Here is a 27,349-nt window from a genome sequence, read left to right on the forward strand (position 1 = left end):
GGTTCTCAATGAGTACTTAGTCTCTGTCTTCACTAAGCAGAGGAATGATGCAGACATTCTAGTTAAGGAGGATGAGGAGGAGTATGAAATACTAGATACAATAGGCATAGTGAGAGAGGAAGTACTGGAGGGACTGGCATCCTTGTAGGTGGATAAATCACCAAGGCTGGATAGTTATATCCCAGGTTGTTAAAGGAAGCCAGGGAGGAAATAGCTGATGCTCTGAGGATCATTTTCCAATCTTCACTAGACACAGGCGAGGTACTAGAGGATTGGAGGTCTGCAAGAGTTGTACCAATATTTAAAATTATAGGCTGGTCAGTCTGACTGGTGGGCAAATTATTGGAACTAATTCTGAGAGGTAGGATAAACTGTCACTTAGAAAGGCACAGATTGATCAAGGATAATCAGCATGGTTTTGTTAGAGAAAGATTGTGGCTTACTAACTTAAAATAATTTTTTGAGGAAGTAACAAGTAGGATTGATGAGGGTAGTGCAGTGGATGTTGTCTTCGTGAATTTTAGTAAGGCATCTGACAAAGTCCCACTTGGCAGACTGGTCAAAAAAGTGAGATCCCATGGGATACAGGGAAAGGTGGTGAATTGGATACAAAATTGGCTCAGTGACAGGAAACAATGGTTGATGATGTTTTTGCGAATGGAAAGCAGTTTTCAGCTGTGTTCCACAGGGCTCAGTGTTGGGTCCGTTGCTGTTTGTTGTATGTATTAATGATTTGGGCTTAAATGTGGGAGGCATGATTGGGTAATTTGCAGATGATACAAAAATTTGCCATGTATTTCATAGTGAAGAGGATAGCTATTGCTTCCAGAATGATATCAATGGTTTGGTTGAGTGGTTGGAAAAGCGGCAAATGGAATTCAATCTGGAAAAGTGTGAGGTAATGCATTTGGGGAGGGCAAACAAAACAAGGGAATGCTCAATAAACAGGAGGACATTGAGAGGGGTTGAGGAAATGAGAGACCTTGGAGTGCATGTCCCTGAAGGTGGCAGGACAGGTGGATAAGGTGGTAAAGAAAGCATATGGAATGCTTGGACGAGGTATTGAATAGAAAAGCAGGGATGTAATGATGGAACTGTATATCACGCTGGTTAAGCCACAGCTGGAATTTTGTGTACAGTTCTGGCATATTGCTGGAAGCAAATAATTGCTCTGGAGAGAGTGTAGAAAAGATTTACAAGAATGTTACCGGGGCTCGAAAATTGCAGCTATGAGGAGAAATTAGATAGGCTAGGGTTGTTTTCCTTAGAACAGAGATGGCTGAGGGGTGACCTAATTGAAGTGTACAAAATTATGAGGGACCTAGATAGGGTAGACAGAAAAGAGCTGTTTCACCTTGCTGAGGGATCAATTACCAGGTGGCATAGATTTAAGGCTATTGATAAAAGGATAAAAGGGGACATGAGGAAAAACTTATTCATCCAGAGGATTGTGGGCATCTGGGATTCACTGCCTAAATTTGTGGTTGAGGCTGAAATGCTCAACTCATTTAAAAGATACCTGGATCTGCATCTGAATTGCAGTAACCTGCAAGGCTATGGATTGGGTGCTGGAAAGCGGGATTAAAAATGAGCAGCTAGTTTCTTTTTCTCTTTTTTTTTGCTGGTGCAGACACGATGGGCTGAATGGCCATTGTCTGCACTGTAACTCCTAAGACCATAAGACTTAGGAGCAGAAGTAGGCCATTCGGCCCATCAAGTCTGCTCTGCCATTCAATGAAATCATGGCTGATCTGATAATCCTCAACTCCACTTTCCGGCCTTTTCCTCGTAACCTTTGATCCCCTTACTGATTGAAAATCTGTCTATCTCAGCCTTGAATATACTTAACAACTCAGCCTCTACAGCCCTCTGTGGTAAAGAATTCCACAAATTAACTACCCCCTGAGAGAATAAATTCCTCCTCACCTCTGTTTTAAATGTGCTCCCCCTTACTCTGAGATTATGCCCTCTGGTCCAAGACTCTCCTACGAGGGAAAACAACCTCTATGCACGTACCCTGTAAAGCCCCCTAAGAATCATTATGTGTTTCATCAAGGTCACCTCTTATTCTTCTAAACTCCAATGAGTACAGGCCCAACCTACTCAACCTCTCCTCATAAGAAAATCCCTCCATACCCGGGATCAGCCTAGTGAACCTTCTCTGGACTGCCCCCAATGCCAGTACATCTTCTATGGTTCTATTTGTCAAACTCAAGAAAACCTGTCTTATTTGTTCTCTGATGATCATAGCATGTAAGTTGCAAGTATATAATTTTCAATCAAAAAAACTTGCGGTCAAACGAAGAAGGGCAAAGAGGGGAGCCATTCGCCCCACCTCACCTGGTCATAACAACTTTCTTCTCTCACACTTTCTCACCTGCAAGTACCCCAGTTTCCACACTTCCTTCTTCCATTGTCATTGCATTGTCTCCTACTATAACCCATTATTCCCAAAACTGAAAACCCCCTCTGTCAGTCTTCTCCTTCTCCTCTTTTAAAACCTAAGCTGGGTTTTCCATAGCCATTTCTTCCTGATTTACCCCCTCATGTGTCCTGATCTTTTCAATTTTGGTGGTATTGTGTGCTGTGAGCTTTGACCCTTCAAGTGGGCTTCTCAGATAATCTTCACATCCATATGCAGGCAAAGCTCAATGTCCACCCAGGAGAGAGTATTAGATTTATTGTAGAAATTAAAGCTAACTTTACAATAAAATAGGCTCTTGACCTTTATAAAGCAGAATGATTATTTCTGACCAAAGTCAGTAACTGGGCAGGATCTAATTCCATTTTCTTGTTGAATGTGAGGACCCTGTAACTGAGAGGAGCTTTGTGGATCAGCAACTCTCAGTCTATATAGTCATTATTCTGAAGATATCCAGTTTTACTGTGCGATCAAAACAACATGTGGAGATCAAAAGTGGTTTGTAGCAACACTCAATGATATATTGGGTCACAGAAAATCGTACAGGCTTTGAGATTGCCTTTGTGTGGTTTCGCAATAAATAGCTGCAATGGAAACAACATGATGCCATTTATTTTGTCCTGTGCAGTTTTATAGTACTCTGTACTAGAACATGTTAATGCACTAAAGCAAAATAGTGCAACATAACCAGATTTTATTTTGACAGAACCAACTTTTCCAAAATATATACTTGCTAAGTTCACCACCTTTAAAATAAAGAGGTGCAATATGGGAACTGTCAGGCCCAACACTTAGGGACTTGTATTGGAGCATGACATGATGAGATAAACCTCTGAAGAGCAGCTCGCTTCAACACTAGACACACCAAAACAGGACACACAGCCCATCATTTCCATGCAGTCTGACTGAATAATCAGTTCCATTGCTAGGCAGGCAAATGAGTGTATTAACTCATTCCTAGATTAATACTAAGTATAATCCACAGACAAGCATTGCAGAGACCGTCACATATATGGGATTGCATTATAGGCTGGAAGTTAATTATAGGATTCAAATAGTTTATATGTATGTGTGTATATATACATATATATTTTTACATATATATCGGGGATACATTTTGGGAGGCCTCAGTTGGGATCAGAGAAGGGAGGTCTAAATTAGTTTAAAAAAATGCAAAAGCAAATAGAGGTGAAGTGGATCCCTGGAAGGTCAGTTCATTAATGATGTAGAAATATTTGACAGTTCTGTCGAGAGTGGCACTGCACCCAAAAAAATGCAAGGAATGTTCCTACAGCAAGTTCACAACCAGTTGCTAGGAAACCAACCCCAATATTCCCCAGACCAGCCAAGAAACCACAACTCCAATGGGAATGTTTAAGCTCACATCGAACCACACGTCAGCTATACAGACAGCACTGAGCATGTGTTCTCTGTCAATCAGCAGCATTTAGAACAGACTGCCAACCAAAAAGAAAATTACAGCTAAGTCACCAAACAGTTCCTCAAACAGGCCACATACAACACCGACAGACAGCCAGGAGTTCACATGCAGCCATTTGTCATGTAGTCACTCTACAGAAAAACTCAGAGGGTACCTTCTTGTTCATTCCTCTTTTTCTCCCTTTTGCTCTCTCTCATTTTTAACCTGTTTAAATACCAATTGCAGCTTTCAACCCTCAGCTGATGTACATTTTCAAATTCTTCCTGTTCCAAGCTGGATTAGATTACCTTTTGCAGTTAATTTATTAGACATCACTAAGTTTGTGTTCGAGTTACTCAGGTCCTGTAGCAGCTTGTGTCAACTCCTGCACATGTAGTACACAACAGGTATAAGGGAACAGTTCAGTTCACCGCTGCCTCATACTGTATGGCTCATGTGCGCCTTAATGTTAGTTCTTGCATGTGAACAGTACAAGTGATAAAACAGAGGCCAGTGATGCATCTGTCTGCCCTAAGTATTCATTTGGCCCCTGCAGCTCCATTCAGTTTGCTGACAGAATTATGTATACTAGCACAGTGCAACCACAACACAGAAAGCTGTGAATTCTGGTTAAAAATTCTTTCTCCATCAGGACTTTGTCAAACTTCATCTCTCACTGAGTGTTTGTAGAGGAAAAGGTGATGGGATTTAAACCACATACTGCAGCCCCCATGTCCCATGTGTAATGCACATTAATAAATGGGTATGACAGCAACAAGGAGCAGCTGTGTGGAAACTCTGAGTAGCAACCTCAACAAAATCAGCGAGCAGTCAGTCATCACTATGCTGATCTATAAAAGGTTTAGGATGAGGAACGCACATGCTGAGCAAAAGAAAAAGGGGAAGGACAATGAAAGGTGTGAAGAGAAATTTAAGAAGCGGAAAGAGAAAATAAAGGAAAAAAGAAAGGGGGGAAAAGAGAAAGGGAGGTCACTGCACTCAGTGCCTGATTGAGGGTCCTGTCATTGGGGTGGGGGGGGAGGGTGGGGGTAGGTGGTGGGGGGATATTCTGCTGAAAGCCACCTCCCTGCCCTCATTGCTGACCACCCCCTCCCTCTGGCTGGCAACCCCTCACCCCACAACCCACTCTCACTCACCTGTGGCCTGTCTCCCTTGCCAACCCTAGACCTCTCACTGGGTGTATTACCAGCAGCTGCCACCACTCCCAGTGGCATTGCCAGCAATGGAAAACTGCCAGTGTCTGATTGTCCAGCGGCATGCGGGGCTTGGTAGGCAGGGCAGGGGGACTCCTACCCCAGGGTCCAGGGTCCTAAATCCTAGCGATGGTCCAACACTTGCCAATTAAGTAACTATCGGGCACTTGTTCCATCAGCCCTCCCCAACAAAGGCGATGCAGGACTCGATCCCACTGGTTCTCCGACCAGCAGGTGAGACCCCCATTGCCAGAATTAAATTCCATCCATGGTGTGGGTTGGAATACACGCAGCCGAGGCTGTGTGTAATCTGGTTTAGTCTGAGATTGTGAATGGCTTTTGGTCTTCCCAGCCTAACAAGTAGTGATGTCACCAAGTGGCAGTATGTGGGTGACAAAGAGGTGTGGTCATTGATAGATCCTTGGGGGACCCCATGGCTGACAGTGTGGGGGTAGGGAAAGGAACAATATTCGAAATACTCTGACTGTGATCGGACAGGTAAGAGTGCAAGCAAGCTGAACAATGGAGATAGTTATCGGTGGAAGTGAAGAAGGAGGAGGCAGAGAATGAAGCAAAAACAATACCCAGGTTTGGCCGACAAGCACAGCGGGAACCATGGCAGCAATTGGTGGGAGCAGGAGATGATGAAACAAGAGCAACTTGTGGCTCAATTAAAACTTGCAACAATCAAACTGAACAACCGAACAGTCTCCATTAATGACATTTTCTGAACCATGCAATTAGATCTCAGTCTCTAAATGACCTGTGGATATTCCTGACTATCCATTAAGGTATATATAAATCATTGAAACTCTTCTTTACAATTTTAAACAATCCAATCAAGACATGTGACCCCCTTAATGTGTTGACTTGAAGAGGCGTTGTCTTTGGGAACATGTTTGGGATCTTTATTTCGGCTTGAAGAAGGAAAAGAATCAGGCTAGCTTTGTATCATTTTTCTCACTTTGATGGCATCTACAAGTGATGTAATGACATGTTTCCAAAGCAATTTATGTCACGATACTGTCCTCAAACACCGGAAAGAGCTTTTAGCAAACATTTTAATATAGCTGGATAAATTAATCATTATGATTAATATCAGTTGCTAGCAATAAGCACTGTCAGAATTGCATCGCATGGTATCTCTTTACAATTGTTCACACTAAAACATTGGGCGATCAACAAGAAATTACTCCCCACCACCCCCCACCCCACTTGTTCTAACAAACCCACAGGAATTTAAGGAGTTGTAGGGAGGAACATCTCCTTAGGCTCTGCTGATCGCTGGGTGCCTGTGTCTTTTCATCCATCATTCCCAGACATTATTGTCTCCAGGTTTCTGAGAACTTCCTGACATAATCCTGGGGCCGCTTTACATTTTGCTCATTTTTAAATTTTTTGCTCAAAAACATGCTTGGGAATGAAATAATTTATTTTCCACTCGATGTCAGCATCAAGACTCCCCGCTCATGTTCATTTAAGAATTGGGTGGAAAATGAAGTTCCCTTTGCACTAAGCCCTCAAATATTCTTGGGTTAGCCAAACAATATGCCAATGTTAAATGCTTCTACTTCCCACACCAACTATCCTGTGGCATCTGTCATAATGGGACTGAATCTTCTGGCTGGCGTACGGGTGGCGGAGCCCGCATGCCAGTGCGTAAAATGTCGCACGAGCGACCCGACGCTAGCGTTGCGATATTTCGGTCAGCGGGTCCATTATGCAGCGGGGCGCCATTAATTAAAGGCCTCGTTAAGGCCCTTAACTTGCCAATCGTCGACGATTTTGAGGGGCCCGTGCGAACTTTGGCTTGGCTCACGGGCCAACGGGCAGGTGTGTAGGTGATTTTTTTTACAAACCTCATCCAGTGGCAGGATGAGGTTTGATAGCGGTTTTAAAAACATTTAATAAAGTTTTTGTTTATTTCGTGTGACATTTTCACATGAGGGGGACATGTTAATGAATTTTTTATTGTTCTATTTTTTATATTTGTCAGCCTTTCAGCGCATGCGCGTGAAAGAGCTCACTCTGACAGTTGGGGAATCCCCCACCCCCTGCACAGGAAGCGCAAAGTGCTTCCCGTTGGGCGGCTGGCTGGGCGGGCCTTAATTGGCCCGCCCACTTTAAATGGCAGCGGGGCCCGTTTTGGTGGCAGCGATTGGCTGCCCGCCCGCCGCCGAGCCGGTGGGGCCCGCCCACCCATCAAGGGCAAAATTCTGCCCATAGAATACCAATCTGCTGTCAATTATTGCTGAGTTAAGAGCAAGTGTTATTCAGTGCCCGAAGGATCAGGTTTGAGACTGCCCAATTTTATTTCACATTACTCTGCTACAGTCAATGGTGAAAGGAGATTTCAATTCCATAATTCTGGGCTGAAATTGAACCTTGTTCCCAGAGCCCATGGGATCCAAAGCAATTTGGCAAATTGGATCCAGAATTGGCTGAGTGGCAGGAAGCAGAGGGTGATGGTCGAGGGGTGTTTTTGTGACTGGATGCCTGTGTCCTGTGGGGTTCTACAGGGATTGGTGTTGGGTCCCTTGCTATTTGTGGTATATATAAACGATTTAGACTTGAATGTAGGAGGGTTGATCAGTAAGTTTGCGGATGACATGAAAATTGGTTGGGTGGTAAATAGTGTGGAGGATAGCCTTAGATTACAGGAGGATATAGACAGGCTGGTCAGATGGGCTGATCAGTGGCAAATGGAATTTAATCTGGATAAGTGTAAGGTGATGCACTTGGGCAGGACAAACAAAGCACGGAAATACACGATGAATGGTAGGACCCTGGGAAGTACCGAGGATCAGAGGGACCTTGGTGTGCATGTCCACCGGCCCTTTAAGGTAGCAGGACAGGTAGATACGGTGATTAAGAAGGCATATGGGATACTTGCCTTTGTTAGCCAAGGCATAGAATATAAGAGCAGGGAGGTTATGCTGGAACTGTATAAAACGCTGGTTAGGCCACAGCTAGAGTGTTGCATGCAGTTCTGGAATCCGCATTATAGGAAGGATGTGATTGCACCAAAGAGAGTGCAGAGGAGAGTTTTAGTTATGAGGAGAGATTGGATAGACTGGGGTTATTTTCCCTGGAGCAGAGGAGATTGGGGGGAGACATGACTGAGGTGTATAAAATTATGAGGGGCATAGATAGGGTTGACAGGAAGGAACTTTTCCCCTTGGTGGAGGGATCAATAACCAGGGAGCATAGATTTAAGTAAGGGGCAGGAGGTTTAGTGGGGATGTGAGGAAGAATTTTTTCACCCAGAGGGTGGTGGGAATCGGGAACTCTGCCTGAAAGGGTGGTAGAGGCAGAAATCCTCATAACATTTAAAAAGTATTTGGATGTGCACTTGCGAGGCCATGGCATACAAGGCTATGGACCTAGTGCTGGAAAATGGGATTAGAATAGTTAGATACTTGTTTGACTGGCACAGACAGAATGGGCCGAAAGACCTTTTTCTGTGCTGTAGACCTCTATGACTTCATTACTCTAGGTGAAAGGTTAATATCTAAACTGTCATTCTTTATTTTCTGTTCAAATTTAGATTTCAAAGAAAGGTGACAATTTTTTCACTCTGTGGGATTATAACGTGTATTGTGCATTGGTTTCCTCTGGCAACAATGAAGTTGCTTGGCAACATCCACTTAAAACTTGGCTGAAATCTTCTTCTAAATTCCTGAAGCACAAACAATATTGTGACAATGGAACATAAAATGGAGGTTGAGAGCAGAAGGTCTCTCCCTAATTCTGGACTGACACCCACCACGTGAATAGCTGCAATGGAGTTATATTGGAGAAGCTCACACTGGCTGTTACTTACAAGTCTTTGCAATTGACGTCACAGAGAGTGGTCCACTTGTTCTGCTGGTGTGGCTGCCATTTTATGCACTGGTAGTTGGGGTCCAGGTAGGAGCCATTCAGACTGTCGTTGTCCTGCATCAACCCTGAAATAAGATGGGTAAGTAAGAGGCTTGATATCACAGTAAACCAGGATAAAATGTTTGTCAATGGCTGAAATTTGTTCCCCTGAAATTATAGTTTCCAAGATTTAACATTTCAGAGAACCTCCAGTGTGACTGCCTTTTCTGACAATAGAGGTTTTTTTCCCCCCAGATTTCTTGAAGCTGGGATATGATTCCATAGGTGTTAGACACTCTTTGGTGTCTTTTCCAATCATCCATTCTCCGTGTATGAGCCCAGACAGTGAGACATGAATGTTCTCGGTTGGTCCATTAACAGTAGGGTTGTTCTGACACCTTCCAAGGTAACTGTGAACTCACTGCCATAGATTCCCAGAACCCTTGTTATCCAGGGCAGAGCACTAGGGCCCCAATAAAGGCTGCAACTAGCAACATGAGAAATATGGTAGAAGGAGTAACAGCTTTGGGAGAGCTGGGATCCTCCAGAATTTTTTATAAAACAGTGGAGGTGCTGCTGGCAAAAGGGAGTTCTAGGAGTGACAGTCTGATGGACACTGAGACTAGGAGGCCTCATAAAGAACTGGTGTTGGCTGTATAAAGGAAGATGGCAGAGGTAGTGGGCATAACCTTCAACATCCTAAGAACTGCTGACAATGCATAAGGAGATTCAATGACCTCAGAAGAATGGCCAAGATAAGTCAAGGCTCTGGTGCCAATACATATCCTCCACTATTCATACAGCTTTTGTCACCTCTTTACCTATCATATCCTTTCTCTCTCAGCACTTAGGTGTCAGGGCAACTGTTCCAAACACTCATGTATCTTCTTTGCAAAACCAATCTCTTAACTCTCTGTCCTTGCCACAAGGACATCTGCTAGTTTTCAAGGACACTTATTTTAAAGGAACCATGAGTTTTCTTGTAACCAGGCAAACTGCACCTCTCATAATAATGGCCTGACCTCTTCTAGGGCAAGTCCCCATGACATTCTGAGGTTTGTAACATCCTTCCAAAGGAAAGAAAGGACACACAATCAACACAGAAGGACAATCAGAGGAAAATCATCTAGAATCCAGGAGGAAGGGAGGCATTTACACAAGAGAACCTGTAGGAGAGAAAAAGGTTGATAAGTGTAATCCTAAATTATCTTATTGAAGTTGGTTTTAAATTGTGTTTGCTAGAAAAATGCCAGGGAGAAACAAAATGGCGGCATGTCCAAATATAGGCTAACTGGGCTATAGTGTCACCGACTGGCAAAGTGAATGGTGTCATAGTCACATTAATGTTATATAGAGTTGTGGTATATAAAGATCTGTCTCAAGAATAGTTGAAGTCAGAACAAATGATCAGAAAGGATTAACACATGGTTGCCTGATCTCCAAAGGATTGGGCAAAATATTGATCATTTGTATTTAGTGCCTTGTTACCACAGGTGAATTGAAAATATATCTTAAGTGTATTTAGTAATGGGATGTGGGTGTCATTGAAAGCATTCATTGTTCATTCCTAATTGCTCTTGAGTAGGTGGTGGTAAGCTGCTTTTTTGAACTGCTGCAATCCATGTAGTGAAGCTACTCCAACAATGATGTTAGGTGGGGAGCTCCAAAATATTGATCCAGTGATATTATAGGAACAGGAACATATGTCTAAGTTAGGACAGTAAGTGATCTGGAGGGTAACGCGGAGATGATGGTATTCTCACACGTTCTTGCTGAGCTTGTTCTTCCTTGTGGTACTCATCTTGGGTTCAAAGCTGCTGCTGAAGAAGCTTTTGTGAGTTGCTGCAATACATCTTGTGAATGGTATACACTGCAGCTACAACGTGTCAGTGAGGGAGGCAGTGAATGTTTGAGATGGCTGATAGAGTGTAGATCAAGAGGGCTGCTTTGTCCTGGATGATGTTGGTACTGCACTCATCAAGGTAGCTGGAGAATATTTCATCACACTCCTGACCTGTGCCAGGCGTAGAGTGAACAGGCTTTCGAGAGTCAGGAGATGAGCCACTCTCCACAAAATAACCAGTCTCTGACCTGCTCTTTTAGCCACAATACATATATAGCTGGTCCAGTTAAGTTTCTGGTCAATGGTGATATCAAGGATGCTAATGATTGAGAACTTATATGATGTTAATGTATTTGAATGTCAAAGGGAGGTGGTTAGACTCTCTCTTGGTGGAGATGATCATTGTTTGCAGTGGTGTAGCATAAATGTTACTTGCCACTGATCAGCCCAAGCTCGGATGTTGTCCAGGTCCTGCTGCATATGGGCACAGACTGCTTCATTAGCCAAGAAATTATAAATGGAACTGAACACAGAACTGATTACTGCCATATTGGTTGTCTTGTTGAAGTGATCTACATCAAGTCTGAGAAAGGCTCATTATGTGCAGCTACAATTTCTTGTGCTTTCTTAAAGTATTTCAATGCCCTGAACACTGACATGCAATGTCTTCAAATGTTATAAGTTGCACAACTAACAAAGCTCTTATGGCTTTTACATCATACAGGATGCCTTGGAGGAAAAGGCTAACTCAATAACTGCTCAGGCACTTTCATATCCACAGCTGCTGCCCCTTTATCCCCTGATCCATCCAATCCACCAAGGCCTTGCCTGTGCAAGTACCAACACAGAGCAAGTACCCATCTGTGAACATTTATTTTGACAGTTGAATGTTAAAACACTGAACGCTAGTGAAAATGAGGACCATGGAATTGTAGTATAAGGGGTTAATTCTAACTGTGTGACAGGTTAATAAGACAGTACACATCATCTCAAGAAGTGATGTAATGTCTCTCATATTAATGTCATGACAAGGAAGACATTGTAAGGTGTTTCTTGATAAAATTAATGTTTTCTTTACCTCCGAGAATCTGTAAATATTCTGTTAGCACAACAAGACCAAGAAAGGTTATGGAAGAAAATAAAAGTTCATAGTGTAAGGGGTAACATATTAGCATGGATAGAAGATTGACGGACTGGCAGAAAACAGAAAGTATGCATAAATGGGTTTTATTCTGATTGGCAGGATGTGGTAAGTAGAGGGGTCTGTGCTGGGGTGTCAACTTATTACAATTTACATCAATGACTTAGATAAGGGGAGCAAAGGCATGGTAGCTAAGTTTGCAGATGACACAAAGATAGGTAGGAAAGTAGGTTATGAAGAAGACATAAGTAGGTTGCAGACAGATATAAATAAGTTGAGTGAGTGGGCAAAAGACTGGCAGATAGAGTATAATGTGGGAAAATGTGAAGTTGTTCATTTTGGCAGGAAGAATAAAAAAGTCAAAGTATTACTTAAATGGAGAATGGCTACAGAATTCCGAGTTGCAGAGGGATCTAAGTGTTCTAGTCCATGAGTTACAAGAAGTTAGCATACAGGTACAGCAAGTAATTAAGAAGGCTAATGGAATGCTATCCTTTATTATGAGCGGAATTGAACATAAAAGTAAGGATGTTATGCTTCAGTTATATAGGGCATTGATGAGACCGCATCTTGAATAGTGTGTGCAGTTTTGGTTTCCTTATTTAGGGAGGAAGTAAATACATTGGAGAAAAGTTCTCTTTAGCCATCCTTCATAAAGCTACAGGGGCCTGGAGGTATAGAGCTCAAGGTTATAGAATAGTAAATGCGTTGGAGCTCAGAGGAGGTTTACTAGATTGATCTGAAGAAGGGTCGTATGGAATCGAAGCAACAACTCTGTTTCTCTCTCCAGAGATGCGGTCAGATCTGCTGAGTTTTTCCAGCATTTTCTGTTTTTGTTTCAGATTTCCAGCATCCACAGTATTTTGCTTTTATTTTACTAGATTGATACCTGGAATGAGTGGGTTGTCTTATGAGGAAAGGTTGAACAGACTGGGCTTGTTTCCACTGGACTGAGAAGTGTGAAGGGTGATTTGATTGAAGTATACAAGATCCTGAATGGTCTCAGCACGGTGGAAAGGATGTTTCCTCTTGTGGGAGAGTCCAGAACTAGGGACACTGTTTTAAAATTAGGGGTTGCCCTTTTAGGACAAAGATGAGGATTTTTTTTTCTCTTTGGACTCTCTTTGGAGCTCTCTGCTTCAGAAAGCAGTGCTGGCGGGGTCATTGAATACCCAAAGAGAAGGTGGAAGTATTGATACGTTTATAACAATCTGTATAGATATGCAGAGAATGTGAATAAGGCAGCTTAAAGGAAGAACTAATCTGGTAAAGAAGGAAATGAATGGGAAGAATCCACTGTGTGCAAATGTTTCTCATGACCTGCAGGACACCTTAGGATCTGTGGCAGTCCAGGTGAAGGTGCCAAGAAAAGCTTCTGGAATGCCATCCACTCATGCTTCAAAACATGCTTTGAGCAGAATAGCTTCACAGGGTTTACAAGATATAACTGGGACTATTTAATCTGTGACAATACCAGTCAGAAGCATCTCTGTGCCCATACCCAGAGCCAGTTAGATGCAAATGTCACTGTCAATGGACCCACTTCCTGAAGGTCTCCTTACAACTGTAACCGCCAGGTTGATGGAAGTTGGTCCTCCTGAGCCAACAGCCACCCTGAAATTAGCCATCTCAGGTCTCTAAGGTAATCCTCCCAGCCACCTGCTGCTTAATCTCATGTAGCTCAAGGAGCACTACATAGGACTAGCAGATTAGGAAAAAGAGTAAGTAAGATAGCTAGCGCAAAGGGTAGCTACAATATTAAATGTCTGCAAATAGGGATCCTCTGGTATGTTCTGGTGAATGGTATGGTTGAAAGTTATCACAATTTGATCAACATATGAGTTAAGAGTTCATTTCTGTGTCTACTTTCAGCTTTTGGCAGTTGGACAATACCAGGGAAATATAAACTTCTGCCTTATGAAGGACTTGGCAGAAGTTTTGGATAGTGATGGTCTTTGTGCAAGGGTGTGGGAGCAAAACAGATAGATATGAATGGATTTTATTTAGCGAGTCACCTCTTAATTATTCAAAGTTCGAGATGCTCATTCATACTTTCCTTCCTCTGACAGCAAGCTTCCTTTCCACTTACTGTCCCCTTCCAACCTGCTGATGCAATGGGAATACTTAAGAAAGACCCTTCTAGTCTGTAGAGCCTGGTGAGTAAATGTATATGTTTAGGGAAAAGGTAACATTGGTGTTGCCTTAAGATAAGAGCCTCCAACCTATCCTCTTCCATGTGTTCATCCTCCTCCTCTTCATAATATCAGAATGATGCATTCCCATTTGGAAATCCACAGTTAGAGTGGAAAACGTTATTTTGAATACAGCCAAATAAAAGTAGCAACAAAAGTCCTGACTTAACCTTCCAATGTACTAAAATGAACACTTTGTAGGCAAGGAAACATCCACAACACTGTCTCCTCAATATGCCATCTGCCTCAGGATTGCCACAGCAGCCCTTTACACGACTGATAATTATTGAGTTGCAGGGTGGATGGGACATGGCGGTGGGGAGAGATTGGCATAGAAATGGAAGGAATTGGTCAAGTCAAGCCTCATCTTTTTGACCTCATTTTATGAAGGTTCATCAAACTAACTCCTCGGATGGAGTGATTGTACTATGAGGAAAGATTAAATAGATTGGGCCTTTATTCTCTGGAGTTTGGAAGAATGAGGGATGATCTCATTCAAACATACAAAATTCTTTCAGGGCTTGACATGGTAGTTGCAGGAAGAATGTTTCCCCTGGCCGAAGGGGTCTAGAAACAGGGAACATAGTCTCAGGGTAAAGGGAAGGCCATTTAGGACTGAGATGAGGAGGAATTTCTTCACTCAGAGTGGTGAATCTTTGGAATTCTCTGCCCAAGAGGGCTGTGGAGGCTTAGACATTGAGTAAGTTCAAGGCTGAGATTGATAAATTTCTACATCTTAAAAACATCAAAGGATATGGGGTTACTGCAGGAAAATGGTGAGGAAGTAGATGATCAGCCATGATCTCATTGAATGGTGGAGTGGGCTCCATGGGCTGAATGGCCTACACCTGCTGCTATTTCTCATGTTCTTATATTCTTATTTTAATGTGGTGGAATAGGCTTGTGGTGGGCCTTAAAGGGAACTGTTGTTTTTTGAGGTGGTAGCCTTTAAGAATGCAATTTCCTCCGTTTATCAGTTCAAATTCACCCCAAAATGGGGAATAGCTGAGAGGAGAATCCAGGCTGTCAGTAGGGCCATTACAGACAAACTTGTTCCGATCTTCATCTAACATCCATTTGCACTTGCATTCCTGAAAAAGTTTACTGGATAAGATTAACAGGAAGAATCCTGCCTGACTAGCTCCCTTCCTAGCCCATGAGCACTTATCCCCTAACTGTGAGGAATCAACTGCAACCTTAGCTGACATTAGCTAGCGCAGCAGTGATTGAACCTGAATCTGCTTCTTCTGTGGCTCAACACCACATTGGCCAATGCATTTAGCACTGAATTACTAGAGAAGCTCTACATCAGCACATTCAATGATAAAACATCGACATCTCCTCTTCCCTCAACTGAAAAGTAAATATGTCAGGTAATTATTACTCTAAACTAGAGCTGAAGTCATTACCAGCTGGAATGGAAACAAGGATGAGGCTCCTACCTGGCTCCTGCTTTATCATTCCATTCAGTATCTGAGTGTTTAAAGTATTTGGAGGAGAGTCTGAATGTTTCCGCTTCTTGGCTGGATGCACAGGAATACCACTGTAGAGACGAGATATCATTAAGGTCAAATGGCAGAAGGGTGTGGCTATGAGAGTGAGAGATAAGTCAAAAGATATGTCTAAAGACAAATTTCATTCATGCGTTCTTATCAGAAAGCTCTTCCTTACTGGGCCCAGAATTAATGATCATTAGCAACTCAGATGCTTCACAATATTCACTCCAAAATCAGGACAAATAGGATGGATTTTACAAAAAAGTCAGGGCAGCTCCCAAATTAGCTGCAGCAAAAATGCTAACAGCATATCAGTAATGTTATTTAACTGTTCAGTTCCCTTTTTTGCTCTCGATGGGAACAAATACACTCAGACTGCAATCAGGAATAATAAATATTCGAAGTTTGATGATTGTGAAGACTACTGTGTGTTGAGTGGTTGAATAAAAATAGTAGTTGGTCTCAGCAGCACACAAACACGCACAAGCGCCCACACACACACACACATACATACACACCCCCACACACTCACACACACTCCTCAGCTGCATCTTACTCTGATCCATGATGTTGCAGAAGCTGGTGAAGCATTTGTGACTGCTGGGCTTGATGGAGCTCATTTGGAGATATTCCTGATACTGGATACTGGGGCATCATTGGCTCAGGCTTCATGTACATCTCCCGTGGCACATTGGGATAGTGGGTGTTGGGTGGCTGATGAGGGTGTGGTGGTTGGAGATGTGCTTGTGCAGGATGTTCCAGACGAGAAGGAGGCGTCATATGACATAAATGCTCAGGGGTCATAGTGCGAAGAAGATGAGACTCTGCTGAAAGAGATAAGCAAGTTTTAATGCTTTATGAATTTGTATACTTGAGCAACTTCCTTTCATACTATGTGTCATTGCATTGTGGATTTGTTTGTAACAGGTTTAAGAATTGGACCTGCAAAATGACTGACAGTGTCCACATTGCTGTTACCCTGGGTGATTCTAAATGAGTAACAAACTTGTGAACATTAGAGCAAGTTAACCAAGGCCTGAATTTTCACTTCTGAGCCGGGAGTGCAGTGTCAGGAAAATACCTGACTCTGCAAACCTAACTCGGGAGAAAGTGCCTCAAATGTTCTAATTTTCCATCCTGGGAGTGGGAGTGAGTGAATGTTAATAGGAATTGGGCCTGCCATTCTCAGAAACCTTATGGAGGCAGCCAGAGGGACTGTCGGGTGCAGTGGTGGGCTGTGTGAAAGGTCAGCCTTGGTGCTCCAGCACTTGTAAGAAAAAGATTAAAACAGACAAAAGTCTCTAGCCCTCACCCTCCCCCACACTCACTATGCCTCATCTATGTCAACTCATGCCACCTCATGCCCCTCTACCCATGCCCAAGGACTCTCACACCCTCCATGCCAACCTATGCCCCTCTACTCACCCCTCTATGGCCCCCTTTAGCCTCCATGAAAACCTAAGCACCTCTACCCAACCAATCACCTCCTTTACCTTCCATACCAACCCATGCCACTCTACCCACCCAAGGTCCTTAACAGCCCTTATGCCAACTTAAGACTAACTCATGCCAACCCATGCCCTCCCACCCACCCTTTGCCCATACAGCCTTTATGCCAACTCATCTAGTATCCACCCTGGGCATACCTCAGGACCCTTGCAGAGATTAGAAAAAATAAAGTTCTAAGTATCTATTGATGACTTCACTATTTAAAGAAGACAATTTCATTGATTAAAAACTCATTCACTACATTTAAATTATTTCAATCACTTAATCCCTTATAAAAACAAACATTTCCTTCAAATACTTAATCCCTTATAAAAACAAGCATTTGTATCCATTGCCCCCATTATAAAGTCCAAGACTTTATAACTACTTGGAGCTGTCCATCAAATTGTGAAGTAACAGGTACTCCATTGTGATAATAATAGATTGTGAAATCAGTCATGCATAATCCTATAATGATAATCCTCAGGCTTATGTCAATAGCCAGAGTGAAATAGCAAGCATTTATTTTATTAAACTGCAGGCTTTTTAAATTTTATGGTCAGGAAATTTAAATGCATTGACAGCTTGACAGTTGCAATGCATTTATCAACATTTTACACACATTCATGTCTAATTCTAACAATCCCAAAGAGCACTTGACCTCTCCCAAAGGACACTTGACCTCTCCCAAATGGGATTTGGCTTCTCCCAAAGGTGTCCCTGTACCTGTCCAAAAGGATCCCTTACCTCTCCAAAAGGTTACTCTACCTCTCCAAAGAACACAAGTAAGCTTAGATCTTCTCCTGAAAAGTGTAAAGCACACAAGTTGCACTCTGGACATCCCACTAATGAAAATTGGATCTGTTTGAAGGCAGTTGCACTTTTACATGTGCAGCTGCCCTCGTGAACCACGGATGTGCAAACTACAACATGCATCTGTTGCCCTCCCTGGTGAAAATGGTGGGTGCCAGGTTCAGGGGCAGGAGTTCCAGAATGGGGCATCAGTCCCATTTTGGCTAAGCAGGTGACCCTTTCCATCCCTGTGAAAGTTCAGGCCCAAGCCTTGACCAGTTTATACAATGCAACTCTCTTCCAGAGCACATGGACGCAACCCTCTTTCCTGTTAATCAGTTCCAATCATATCCAAAGATTCTTTTGGAGACTAGGTGTATTGGCTCCAATTAGTTTCTCTATAAAGTTTTATTGTCTTGTCAATTTTCTCCCCTCTGACTGGAAGAGTGCTGATTCCTTGGTTTCATAGGAGCTAGAGTCCTCCAATTCTCAGGTGTGAGCCTAGACTCTGAATGTTGCTGAATTGGTGGGGGGTGTGTGGAGATAGATGCACAGGAATTGCAATACATTCAGGCCTAACCCAAACTTCAACCACAAATGCATACTTTGTATCAAGGGCAATGGCACCAGTTATAGTATCCCACCAACCACCCTGGCTCAGATTAGTTAATCAGTCCAAACTACAGGTACAAGCAGGATTTGTATTTTAGTCTTTCCCCAAACTTTTCTCCTGAAGGTGCTGGCACATGTTGATGCATGATACTTCACACGTGACCATTCTTTAAGTCAGAGGATAGACAGTTAAGTGGTGGTAGTCTATTAAATCATAAAGGCCATCATAGCTGAACCTTGTCTTGTAGTCAGGTAAAGCTCACACAGATACACTTACCAGTCAGAATCACTATATACAGTGATCATGAATGAAAACCCCAACTGAGCTTCTCCTCTCTAACCCAGGGTTGCTGAGGCCAACTTTAGAACCACAATGGTTGCCATGATTGAGATCAGTTAACTCACTACAGAGTGACAATCGAACCTGAGACCCAGGTCTATATGGTGTAGTATCATACCATTATTATTATTATTATTAGACAGTTATTCACCCAGTCACTGAAGGAACATTCTTAAAATGTTCACATGACTATTTCTGTGTAGCTTAAGCAGAGAAGCTCCAAAAGCAGTTCTACCTGAGATCAATTAAAGCCCACTGTCCAGTTGTGCTGGAACTCGTACTGAACATCCAGAGATGTTCAGTTGCAAGAAAGCAAATCCAAACTATTGTTTATCTTCACCAATCTACAGCATCTTTCCACACATGGAACATTATTGTTACTCACGCTTAAGGGTCACACTTGAAAATGATGTAGCATACAGCACAGTAGATTGATGGAACCTGCGTTTGCATCTGATACTACTCACATGCTAAGCTCCTATTTTCAATCATGCCACTGTAGGCAATTGTCAAGTGCTCATTTTACGTACAAGATAATGATGCGATAGCCCCATCTCTTGCTTTCCCTGACTGAACAAAACAAGGAGGAGGCACAGCACTGACTCCTAGCTTCATTAGGAGCCAACTGGGCTATGAGTGAAGCTCCAGAAACAACAGTGAGGAAGTCATCTGATGAAGGCCACAAGTAAGGGGGAAAGAAAGGTGTAGGAGTGGATTTTGGTGGGTGGGAACACTGAGAGTGGGGGTTGCCACTAACAAAAGCACTGGCAGGAGTTTTCTCAGGGGCAGGTTTATAATGGACAGAAAGGCACAGAAGATTGGAGTGGAAAAAAGGGAGCAGCAAGTGTTGGCAGAAAGGAACAAAAATAGAGGGAGATTAGGTGGCTGGTAGCGGAAATTACAGTCACAGCTAGGTGGAGGGGGTGGAAGAAGAGGATTGATTTCTTAAAAGGGTCTTCCCAGCAGTGACTTGGAGGAACCCATCTGATTTAAAACAGATACTGCTGAGTATTTATTTGAAATAATATACTTTGTTTCACCATGTCACTGCCAGGAAAATGCTCTGAACAAGTTTCCACCACATCCTAATATAAAAAACCCCTCCCCACCATAACTGACCTCAAGCTTTGAGCCACAAATCATGGTGACATGGACAGAGTCAGCAGCATACAGCTATAAGCCCAATTTTAGAAGCTTCAAGGTGGGAGCTGGTATAGAGAACAGTGTCAGAATGCCACCTATTGTAAGGTGCGGCTATGACGCCTTCGAGTTAAGTAAACAACAGCATGACCTGCCTTGGAGGACTGAATCCAAGGTTAAGTAAAACGAATAAGTAACCTTGGTTATGACACAGAAATGACAGAGAAGCTGGATTGGCAGACAAATAAAAAGGAAAGATTTGCATTTATTTAAGATGGACACTATTGTGATAGAAGTTGGATGATAGAAAACAAAGCTGTTAAGTGATACCTGATAGGATGTATGCATCTAGGCAAGGCTTTTAATATATTATTAGTAATTTGCATGTTGTGGGGTATTTTTATATACAAACTGGTGATGTAGTTGGCAGAGATACTTGCTCCAATGGGTGACTAGAGACTAACAACAGTGTGACAGTTGGCAAAGTAAAATCAAATAGAAAATGTTGATGTTGTGATTTAGAATGGTATATGTTTTCAGGCATGGATCAAAAATCATAACTATAGAAAATAATGGCTCTCAACAGAAAGTGTATGCCCCATGTAAATATTTAGGCATTGCTGCAATGCAAAATGGGATATTTAATCAAGGCGTCTGATGAGCAAACTTTTCTTTCCCATGTCTTTTTCGTGTGATATCAATTAAAGAAAAATGGCAGGTAGCTTTTTAGTTTGCTTTCCAAACAAAACTGTGTTGAAGACTTCCCTTTTAATGTTGACTATGATCTTCAAAAAAGGTGCTACAATTGCTCAGTTGTGTAACTGTCTTTTCGATGAGACGGTAAACTGAGCTACCCTGCTCAGCTGGGTGTAAAATATCCCATGGCACAATTTTGAAGAGCAGCAAGGGAGTTGTCACCATTTCCTGGCCAATACTTATCCTTCAAATCTACATCACAAAAGCAGATTGTCACATTGCTGTTTGTGAGAGTTTGCTGTGCACACATTGGCTGTTGTGTTTCCTACATTACAACAGTGACTACACTTCAAAAGAGATTAATTGGTTGTAAAGTGTTTTGAGATGTTGGTTCACTGTGAAAAGTGCTATATAAATGCAATTCTTTCTCTTTATACAAGTGAGAAGGGCTCTGTTTTAACCCAAGTTCTGTACTAGTCTGAGCTGAGCTGGTGCTTGGTTTCATTCACCCTGGAAGGGTGAGGAGGGAAAATAATCACTGAGAAACTTCCAGTTCAAGTGCTGAACAGATCCATGGGAGAGGAAAGCTTCCTTTAATTGATCTGTTCCCACGGGGTAACTATCAACTGACCCCAGCGGAAAAGTGGATGTTGGTGAAGGACAGGAGTAAACCTGGCTGCGATGAACCCAGAATCCAAATGCCAATACCCACAAGTTGAGTTTCATACATGAAAGGTAGCTATTTAGGTGGGGAACCAGAGGATGAAATCGTGAAGAGTTTGTTTATTCAGAAGAGGGGAAAATATATATTTCTAAAATCTTGGGTGACTATAAAATAGATTAAAATATGTTTTTGTATCTAATCCAAATGGGGAGGAGAAATGCAAGCAATATCAGAAAGCTGGAGCAATTTGTGGAAATTGCTATGAGGTTTACAGTATCCCAAATTTTATTATGTTTGTTCTGGCTCTCTGCCAATCTAACGCAGGGAGTTTTTCCTTGACATTAGCACATTACAAAGTGTACTGTTTCTTATCATTCTGAATAACTCTCTCACTTTTAAAAACACAGTTTCTTAAACAAACAGTTGTTATAAATTGCCTCTCTAATCTGGATAAACCTCTTAAAAATACTCTTGCAACAAGTTCAGGGAATCAGTTCAGATTCTCAACATCTTTCTGAATTTTTTATTCTTTACCTTAGTGAATTCTGTGCATTACAATGAGTGTCATTCTGTTACGGAACAGAACTGGATGCCCAGTAGAAGAATCAAGCACTCCCAGGTCATATACAGCAGATGTGAAAAACCTGTGGCGTGCATAGGGCTAGAGTCTGGAACTCCAAAATTTCGAACCCCCCCCCCGCAAGAAAATTAATCCTGTTTGCACTCACACTTTAACCAATGGTTTGTCTAGTTTGTATTTCGTGGAACCTGATGTTCAAAAAGGACTTTTTTTTTTAGTGCAATTGCCTATGTAGCGGTTAAATGCGAAAGCAGAACACCAAGATCTACTAGCATCTGCAATTTGTGATATAGAAAGGTTATTGAGAACGTGGATCCAGGATCTCCCCCACCCCTGCCATGGCTCCATGCTATACACCTGTGGGGCTCCATGAAGATAAAAGATTGTCCATTCTTGAGGAACAGCACAGTTTACAAAATGAGTAAAGATCCTCTATCTAACAATGTGCCTTTGCTCTATCTCTAATGCAGCAGAGTGACATTTTTATTTTCTCTACCTTTCCATAGTCCTTCTAGACATTATCTTCAAATTGGTGACAATCAATGGTAGCTTTGTGGCATAAGGAAGTGGTTTGAGACTTCTCAAACCCATGTGCAAGGAACAAAGCGCTAGAAATTTTGGTGCCCTTATTTTTGGATGCAGAGGTCAGAATTTGCCCACACCGGTTCTGATGAGCAGCACCTAAATTTGGTGCAGCAACTTCATTGCATGATTGCAGCATGTCCTGTGATGCTTCCTTCTTCTTTGCACTGCCTCTGAACTCAGTAGAGAGGCAGGCATTAGGCCCTTAAGGATCACCCATAGAAGAGAATGGGAGCAGGTGGCCAGAAAGTCAATTCCTGGTATCTGGACCTGAGGATCTGGCACGAATAACATTTCCTACCCACTACATCCCCAGTCTCTCAATGCACAAGACGCCCCCATCACTCACCCAGCAGCCATCCCTGGCACTCAGGACTCATGCCTAACATTCAGATACTCCATTTCACCCCACACACCTACCAATGCTTTCAGCCTTACATCCACTTCCCAATGCCTCCACATGCCTCCAGCTATTGAACTGTGGCAGGCACCCAAACACAGTGTTACACAATCACTGATATTCTGCCCTCTTCCCTGCAATTAAGGTGGTGTATGATAGAAGAGAGCAGATACAGTGGGAGACAAGGATTCTGCAAGTCCTGAGCCCTATGGGGGAGATGGCTGCCAGCATCATGGGGTTGGCTGCAACAGAGCCCATGGCATCCAGTATCTCTGAGAACATTGAGGAGGATGGTATGTTACTGCCTTGTGCCCCTTCTCGACTCCCAGCTCAATTGCATCTTGATATCAGGCATGATGAGCAATCTGCTGATGGTCTGACCATGGACCCTTCCCCTTCTGATTTCCTGCTTTCAGATACCCAAGACGTGTTGCCTGTCCAGCCACAGCAGCCCAAGGAGGAAGACAGAGCAACAGCACAGTGCTGATGAAGAGGCCCTGCTACTTGATCTGATACTTTGAACCACCAGCTCAGGCACTGGCACTGCATGTTCCTTGGAGGCAAATACAGAATTGGTGTCAGCATATGCAAAGTGTCTATAAATATGATTATAGAGTAAGTAGCAGATTCCAAGTCTACCATCCATTTCCCCGGTTAGCCTTAAATGGATTTGACTGGCTGATGCAGCAGTTAGACACTGGCCCTTCCTGTCTGGAAGTGAGTTCAAATCCAGTCCACACAGATGGTATTAAAGTAACACTGTGGGAAATGTGTTTGGGATAGCCTCAATCTAGCTCCTAGAGAGCTCAAAGCTGAACCAAACTTCAACACAAATTGATGTTAACTGGACGTTACTGTTGGTTGCAAGTTAGACATTCTGGTGCATTGAAATTAAGACATGATGTTGGGGCAGTACAGACAAAGCTTTACCTGATCCTGACCTGGCCACAATCGATGGGTGATGTAGGGGGAGTTTTATTGTTCATTTAAGCACATGCAGAAATGGATGTCAGGGTGCATAGTTTGCTAGTGAGAGCAAAACTTGGGAACATTTTCCTACATTGATAGCTCTCACTTGATGAGTTCAGTAAATACTAACACCCCTCACATCAGCCTATATGCACATATACACCAATACAGTTGATACAGAGGTAACATTATAAGGTACAGTAGGATAGTTTTCCATTTCCAACACCAGCCGTCCCATGGTCTCTCTGAGTTGAAGAATTTGAACTCTTCCTGATCCATGGGAAAGCAGATAAAATGAAGGGTTTCTATGCTCACCAACTTCCTGGTTTAAGGGCAGATAAGCTTCCTGTCAAATTTTGATGAAATCTCAATAAATAAATTAATATGTACATTTACATACAAATCAGGATTCATGACATACATGGAACCCTGATGTTAATCTGACCATCCCCTGAGTAGGGCATTGCCACAGCTGCCCTCGAAGGAAAGTTCTCAGCTGCCAGTCAGGCTCTCTGCTGTTCCTTCTCTTGGTTCCAATGGGTAGCCTTTTTTTCTTTATTCTTTCATAGCATGCCACTAACATTTGTTGCCCATCCTTAGTTGTTCTTGAACAGAGTGGCTTGCTCAGCCATTTCAGAAGGTAGTTAAGGGTCAATTACATTGCTGTGGATCTGGAGTCACATGTAAGCCAGGCTAAAGGACATTAGTGAACCAGATGGGTTTTTATGACAATTGCTGATAGTTTCATGGCCACCATTACTGAGACTAGCTTTATATTCCAGGTTTATTAACTGCATTCAAATTCCATGAGCTTCCATGGTGGGATTTGAACCCATGTCCTCAGAGCATTAGACTGAGTCTCTAGTTACTAATCCAGTGACATTGCCACTACACCACCACCCCCTTGGAGTGTCCATGCCTGATCTAGCATGGGCACAGTGAACAGCTGTCAAATGTATGCACAGCAAGCAGATCATGGTAATTTGATGTCAGTACTTCCATTTTGCAGCTCAATGCTCCAGCTAATGCCCTCTCTTAATCTTGGACAGTGGTATGTACATTCAGCAGCAGGGAGGATTCCTCCACATATGCTATTTAAAGGTATTATTATCTACTTACAGTTTGCTTGCTGGTTGATTTCTTCTTGCTGTTGCTTTGATTCTACAAGAATCACATAATTGTTACAGTGCAGAGTGAGGCTGTTCAGCCTGTAGTGTCTGCACTTGCTCTCTGAATGAGCAATTCAACTAGTGCCACCCGCTGCCTTCTCCCCATAACTCTGCACATTCTTCTTTTTCAGAAAATAGTCTAATTCCCTTCTGAATGCCTTGATTGAACCTGCTTCCACTGCACCCTTAGGCAGTACGTTCCAGAACTTAATCACTTGCTGGGTGGGAAAGTTTTCCTCATGTCGCTTTTGCTTCTTTTGCCAATTACTTTAAATCTGTGCCCCCTCATTCTCAATCCTTTCACGAGTGGGAACAGTTTCTCCCTATCCACTCCTTCCAGATCCCTCATGATTTTGAACACCTCTATAAAATCTCCTCTCAGCTTTCTTTTCTCTAAGGAAAACAGTCCCAAATTCTCCAATCTATCTTCATAACTGAAGTTCCTGGAACCATTCTCATGAATCTTTTCTGCACTCTCCCCAATACCTTCACATCTTTCCTAAAGTGCAGGGCCCAGAACTGGACACAATACTCCAGCTGAGGCCAAACTAGTGTCTGATACAAGTTCAACATAACCTTCGTGCTCTTGTACTCTATGCCCCTATTATAAAACCCAGGATACTGTATGCTTTATTAACCACTCTCTGAACCTGTCCTGCCACCTTTAATAACTTTTGCTCATATACACCCAGGTCCTGCTGCTCCTACACCTTCTTTAGAATTGTACCCTTTATTTTATACTGTCTTTCCATGTTCTTCCTACCAAAATGAATCACCTCACATTTCTCTGCATTGAGTTTCATCTGTCATCTGGTCCACCCATTCCACCAACTTACCTATGTTCTTTTAAAGTTCTACACTACCCTCTTCACAATTTACAATGCTTCCAAGTTTCGTATCATCTGCAATTTTTGAAATTGTGCCCTGTACACCAAGGTCTAGGTCATTAATTTATATCAGGAGGCGCAAAGGTCCCAACACTGACTCCTGGGGACTCCACTACAAACCTTTCTCCGGCTAGAAATACAGCCACTACTGGCTGTTTCCTGTCGCTCAGCCAATTTTGTATTCATGTTGCTACTGTCTATTATTCCATGAGTTATAACTTTGCTCACAAACCTGTTGTACAGCATTGTATCAAATGCCTTTTGGAAGAGCATGTACACCACAGCAACAGCATTGCCCTCATCAACCTTCCCTGCTTCCTCTTCACAAAACTCCAGAAAGTCAGTTAAACATGATTTTCCCCTAACAAATCTGTGCTTGCTTCCCTTAATTAATCCGCATTTGTCCATGTGACTATTAATTTTGCCCCAAATTATTGTTTCTAGAATTTTCCCTACTGTCAAAGTTAAACTGATGGGTCTGTAGTTACTGTGCTTATCTTTACATCCTGTTTTTGAACAAGAATGTAACATATGCAATTCCCTAGTCTCCCGAGTCTAAAAAAGACTGGAAAATTATGGCCAGTGCCTCCGCAATTTCCACTCTCATTTCCCTCAGTATCCTTGGATGTATCTCATTTGGTCCTGGTGCTTTATCAAATTTAAGTGTAGACAGCCTATCTAATACCCCGTCCTTATCAGTTATAAATCATTCTAGTGTATTAGTTACCTCCTCCTCTTTCACTATAGCCTGGGTAGCATCTTCTTCCTTGGTAAAGACAGATGCAAAGCATTCATTTAATACCTCAGTTATTCCTTTTGCCTCCATGCGTAAATTCCCTTTCTGGTCCTGAATCAGTCCCACTCCTCCTCCTACCAGCCTTTTGCATTTCATGTGCCTATGGAAGACTTTGGGATTCCCTTTTATTTTAGCTGCCAGTCTTTTCTCATACATCTCTTTGCTTCCCTTACTTGCTTTTTCACTGCCTCTCTCAACCTTCTATATTCAGTCTGTTTCTCTATTGTAATATCCACCTGACATCTGTCATAAGCATACTTTTCCTTCTTCATCTTAATCGCTATCTTTTTTGTCTTTTAGGGAACTCAGGATTTGTTTACCCTACCTTTTCCTTTCGAGGGAATATGCCTTGATTGTGTCCGAACTCTCTCTTCTTTGAAGATAGCACATTGTTAAGCTATAATTTTTCCTGCCAATCTTTGCTTCCTATTTATTCAGCCCAGGTCCATTATTACCCCAGTGAAGTTGGCTTTCCCCCAGTTAATTATTCTTGCTCTAGATTGTTCGTTGTCCTTTTCCATTGCTAACCTAAACCTTATGATACAATGATCACTGTCCCCTAGATGTTCTCTGACTGATATTTGCTCCACTTGGCCCATCTCATTCCCAAGAACCAAGTCCAGCAATGCCTCCCCTCTCATTGGG

At 42.5% G+C, this 27,349-nt stretch overlaps 1 protein-coding gene across 1 annotated transcript in view; it reads right to left on the bottom strand.

Moving 5' to 3' along the window:
• The window catches only part of myrf (myelin regulatory factor), a 251,560-nt gene that overhangs the window by 43,545 nt on the left and 180,666 nt on the right, over window positions 1-27,349 (bottom strand). The window contains exons 6-8 of the mRNA XM_041196647.1: window positions 16,146-16,413; window positions 15,536-15,636; window positions 8,880-9,003 (exon numbers count right to left, since the gene is read on the bottom strand). Of these exons, the coding sequence (XP_041052581.1) occupies window positions 8,880-9,003; window positions 15,536-15,636; window positions 16,146-16,413 (493 nt within the window). The remainder of the gene's footprint in view (window positions 1-8,879; window positions 9,004-15,535; window positions 15,637-16,145; window positions 16,414-27,349) is intronic.

This window comes from Carcharodon carcharias, chromosome 10 (assembly GCF_017639515.1).
Source record: "Carcharodon carcharias isolate sCarCar2 chromosome 10, sCarCar2.pri, whole genome shotgun sequence".
In the NCBI taxonomy this organism is placed as follows: Eukaryota; Metazoa; Chordata; class Chondrichthyes; order Lamniformes; family Lamnidae; genus Carcharodon; species Carcharodon carcharias.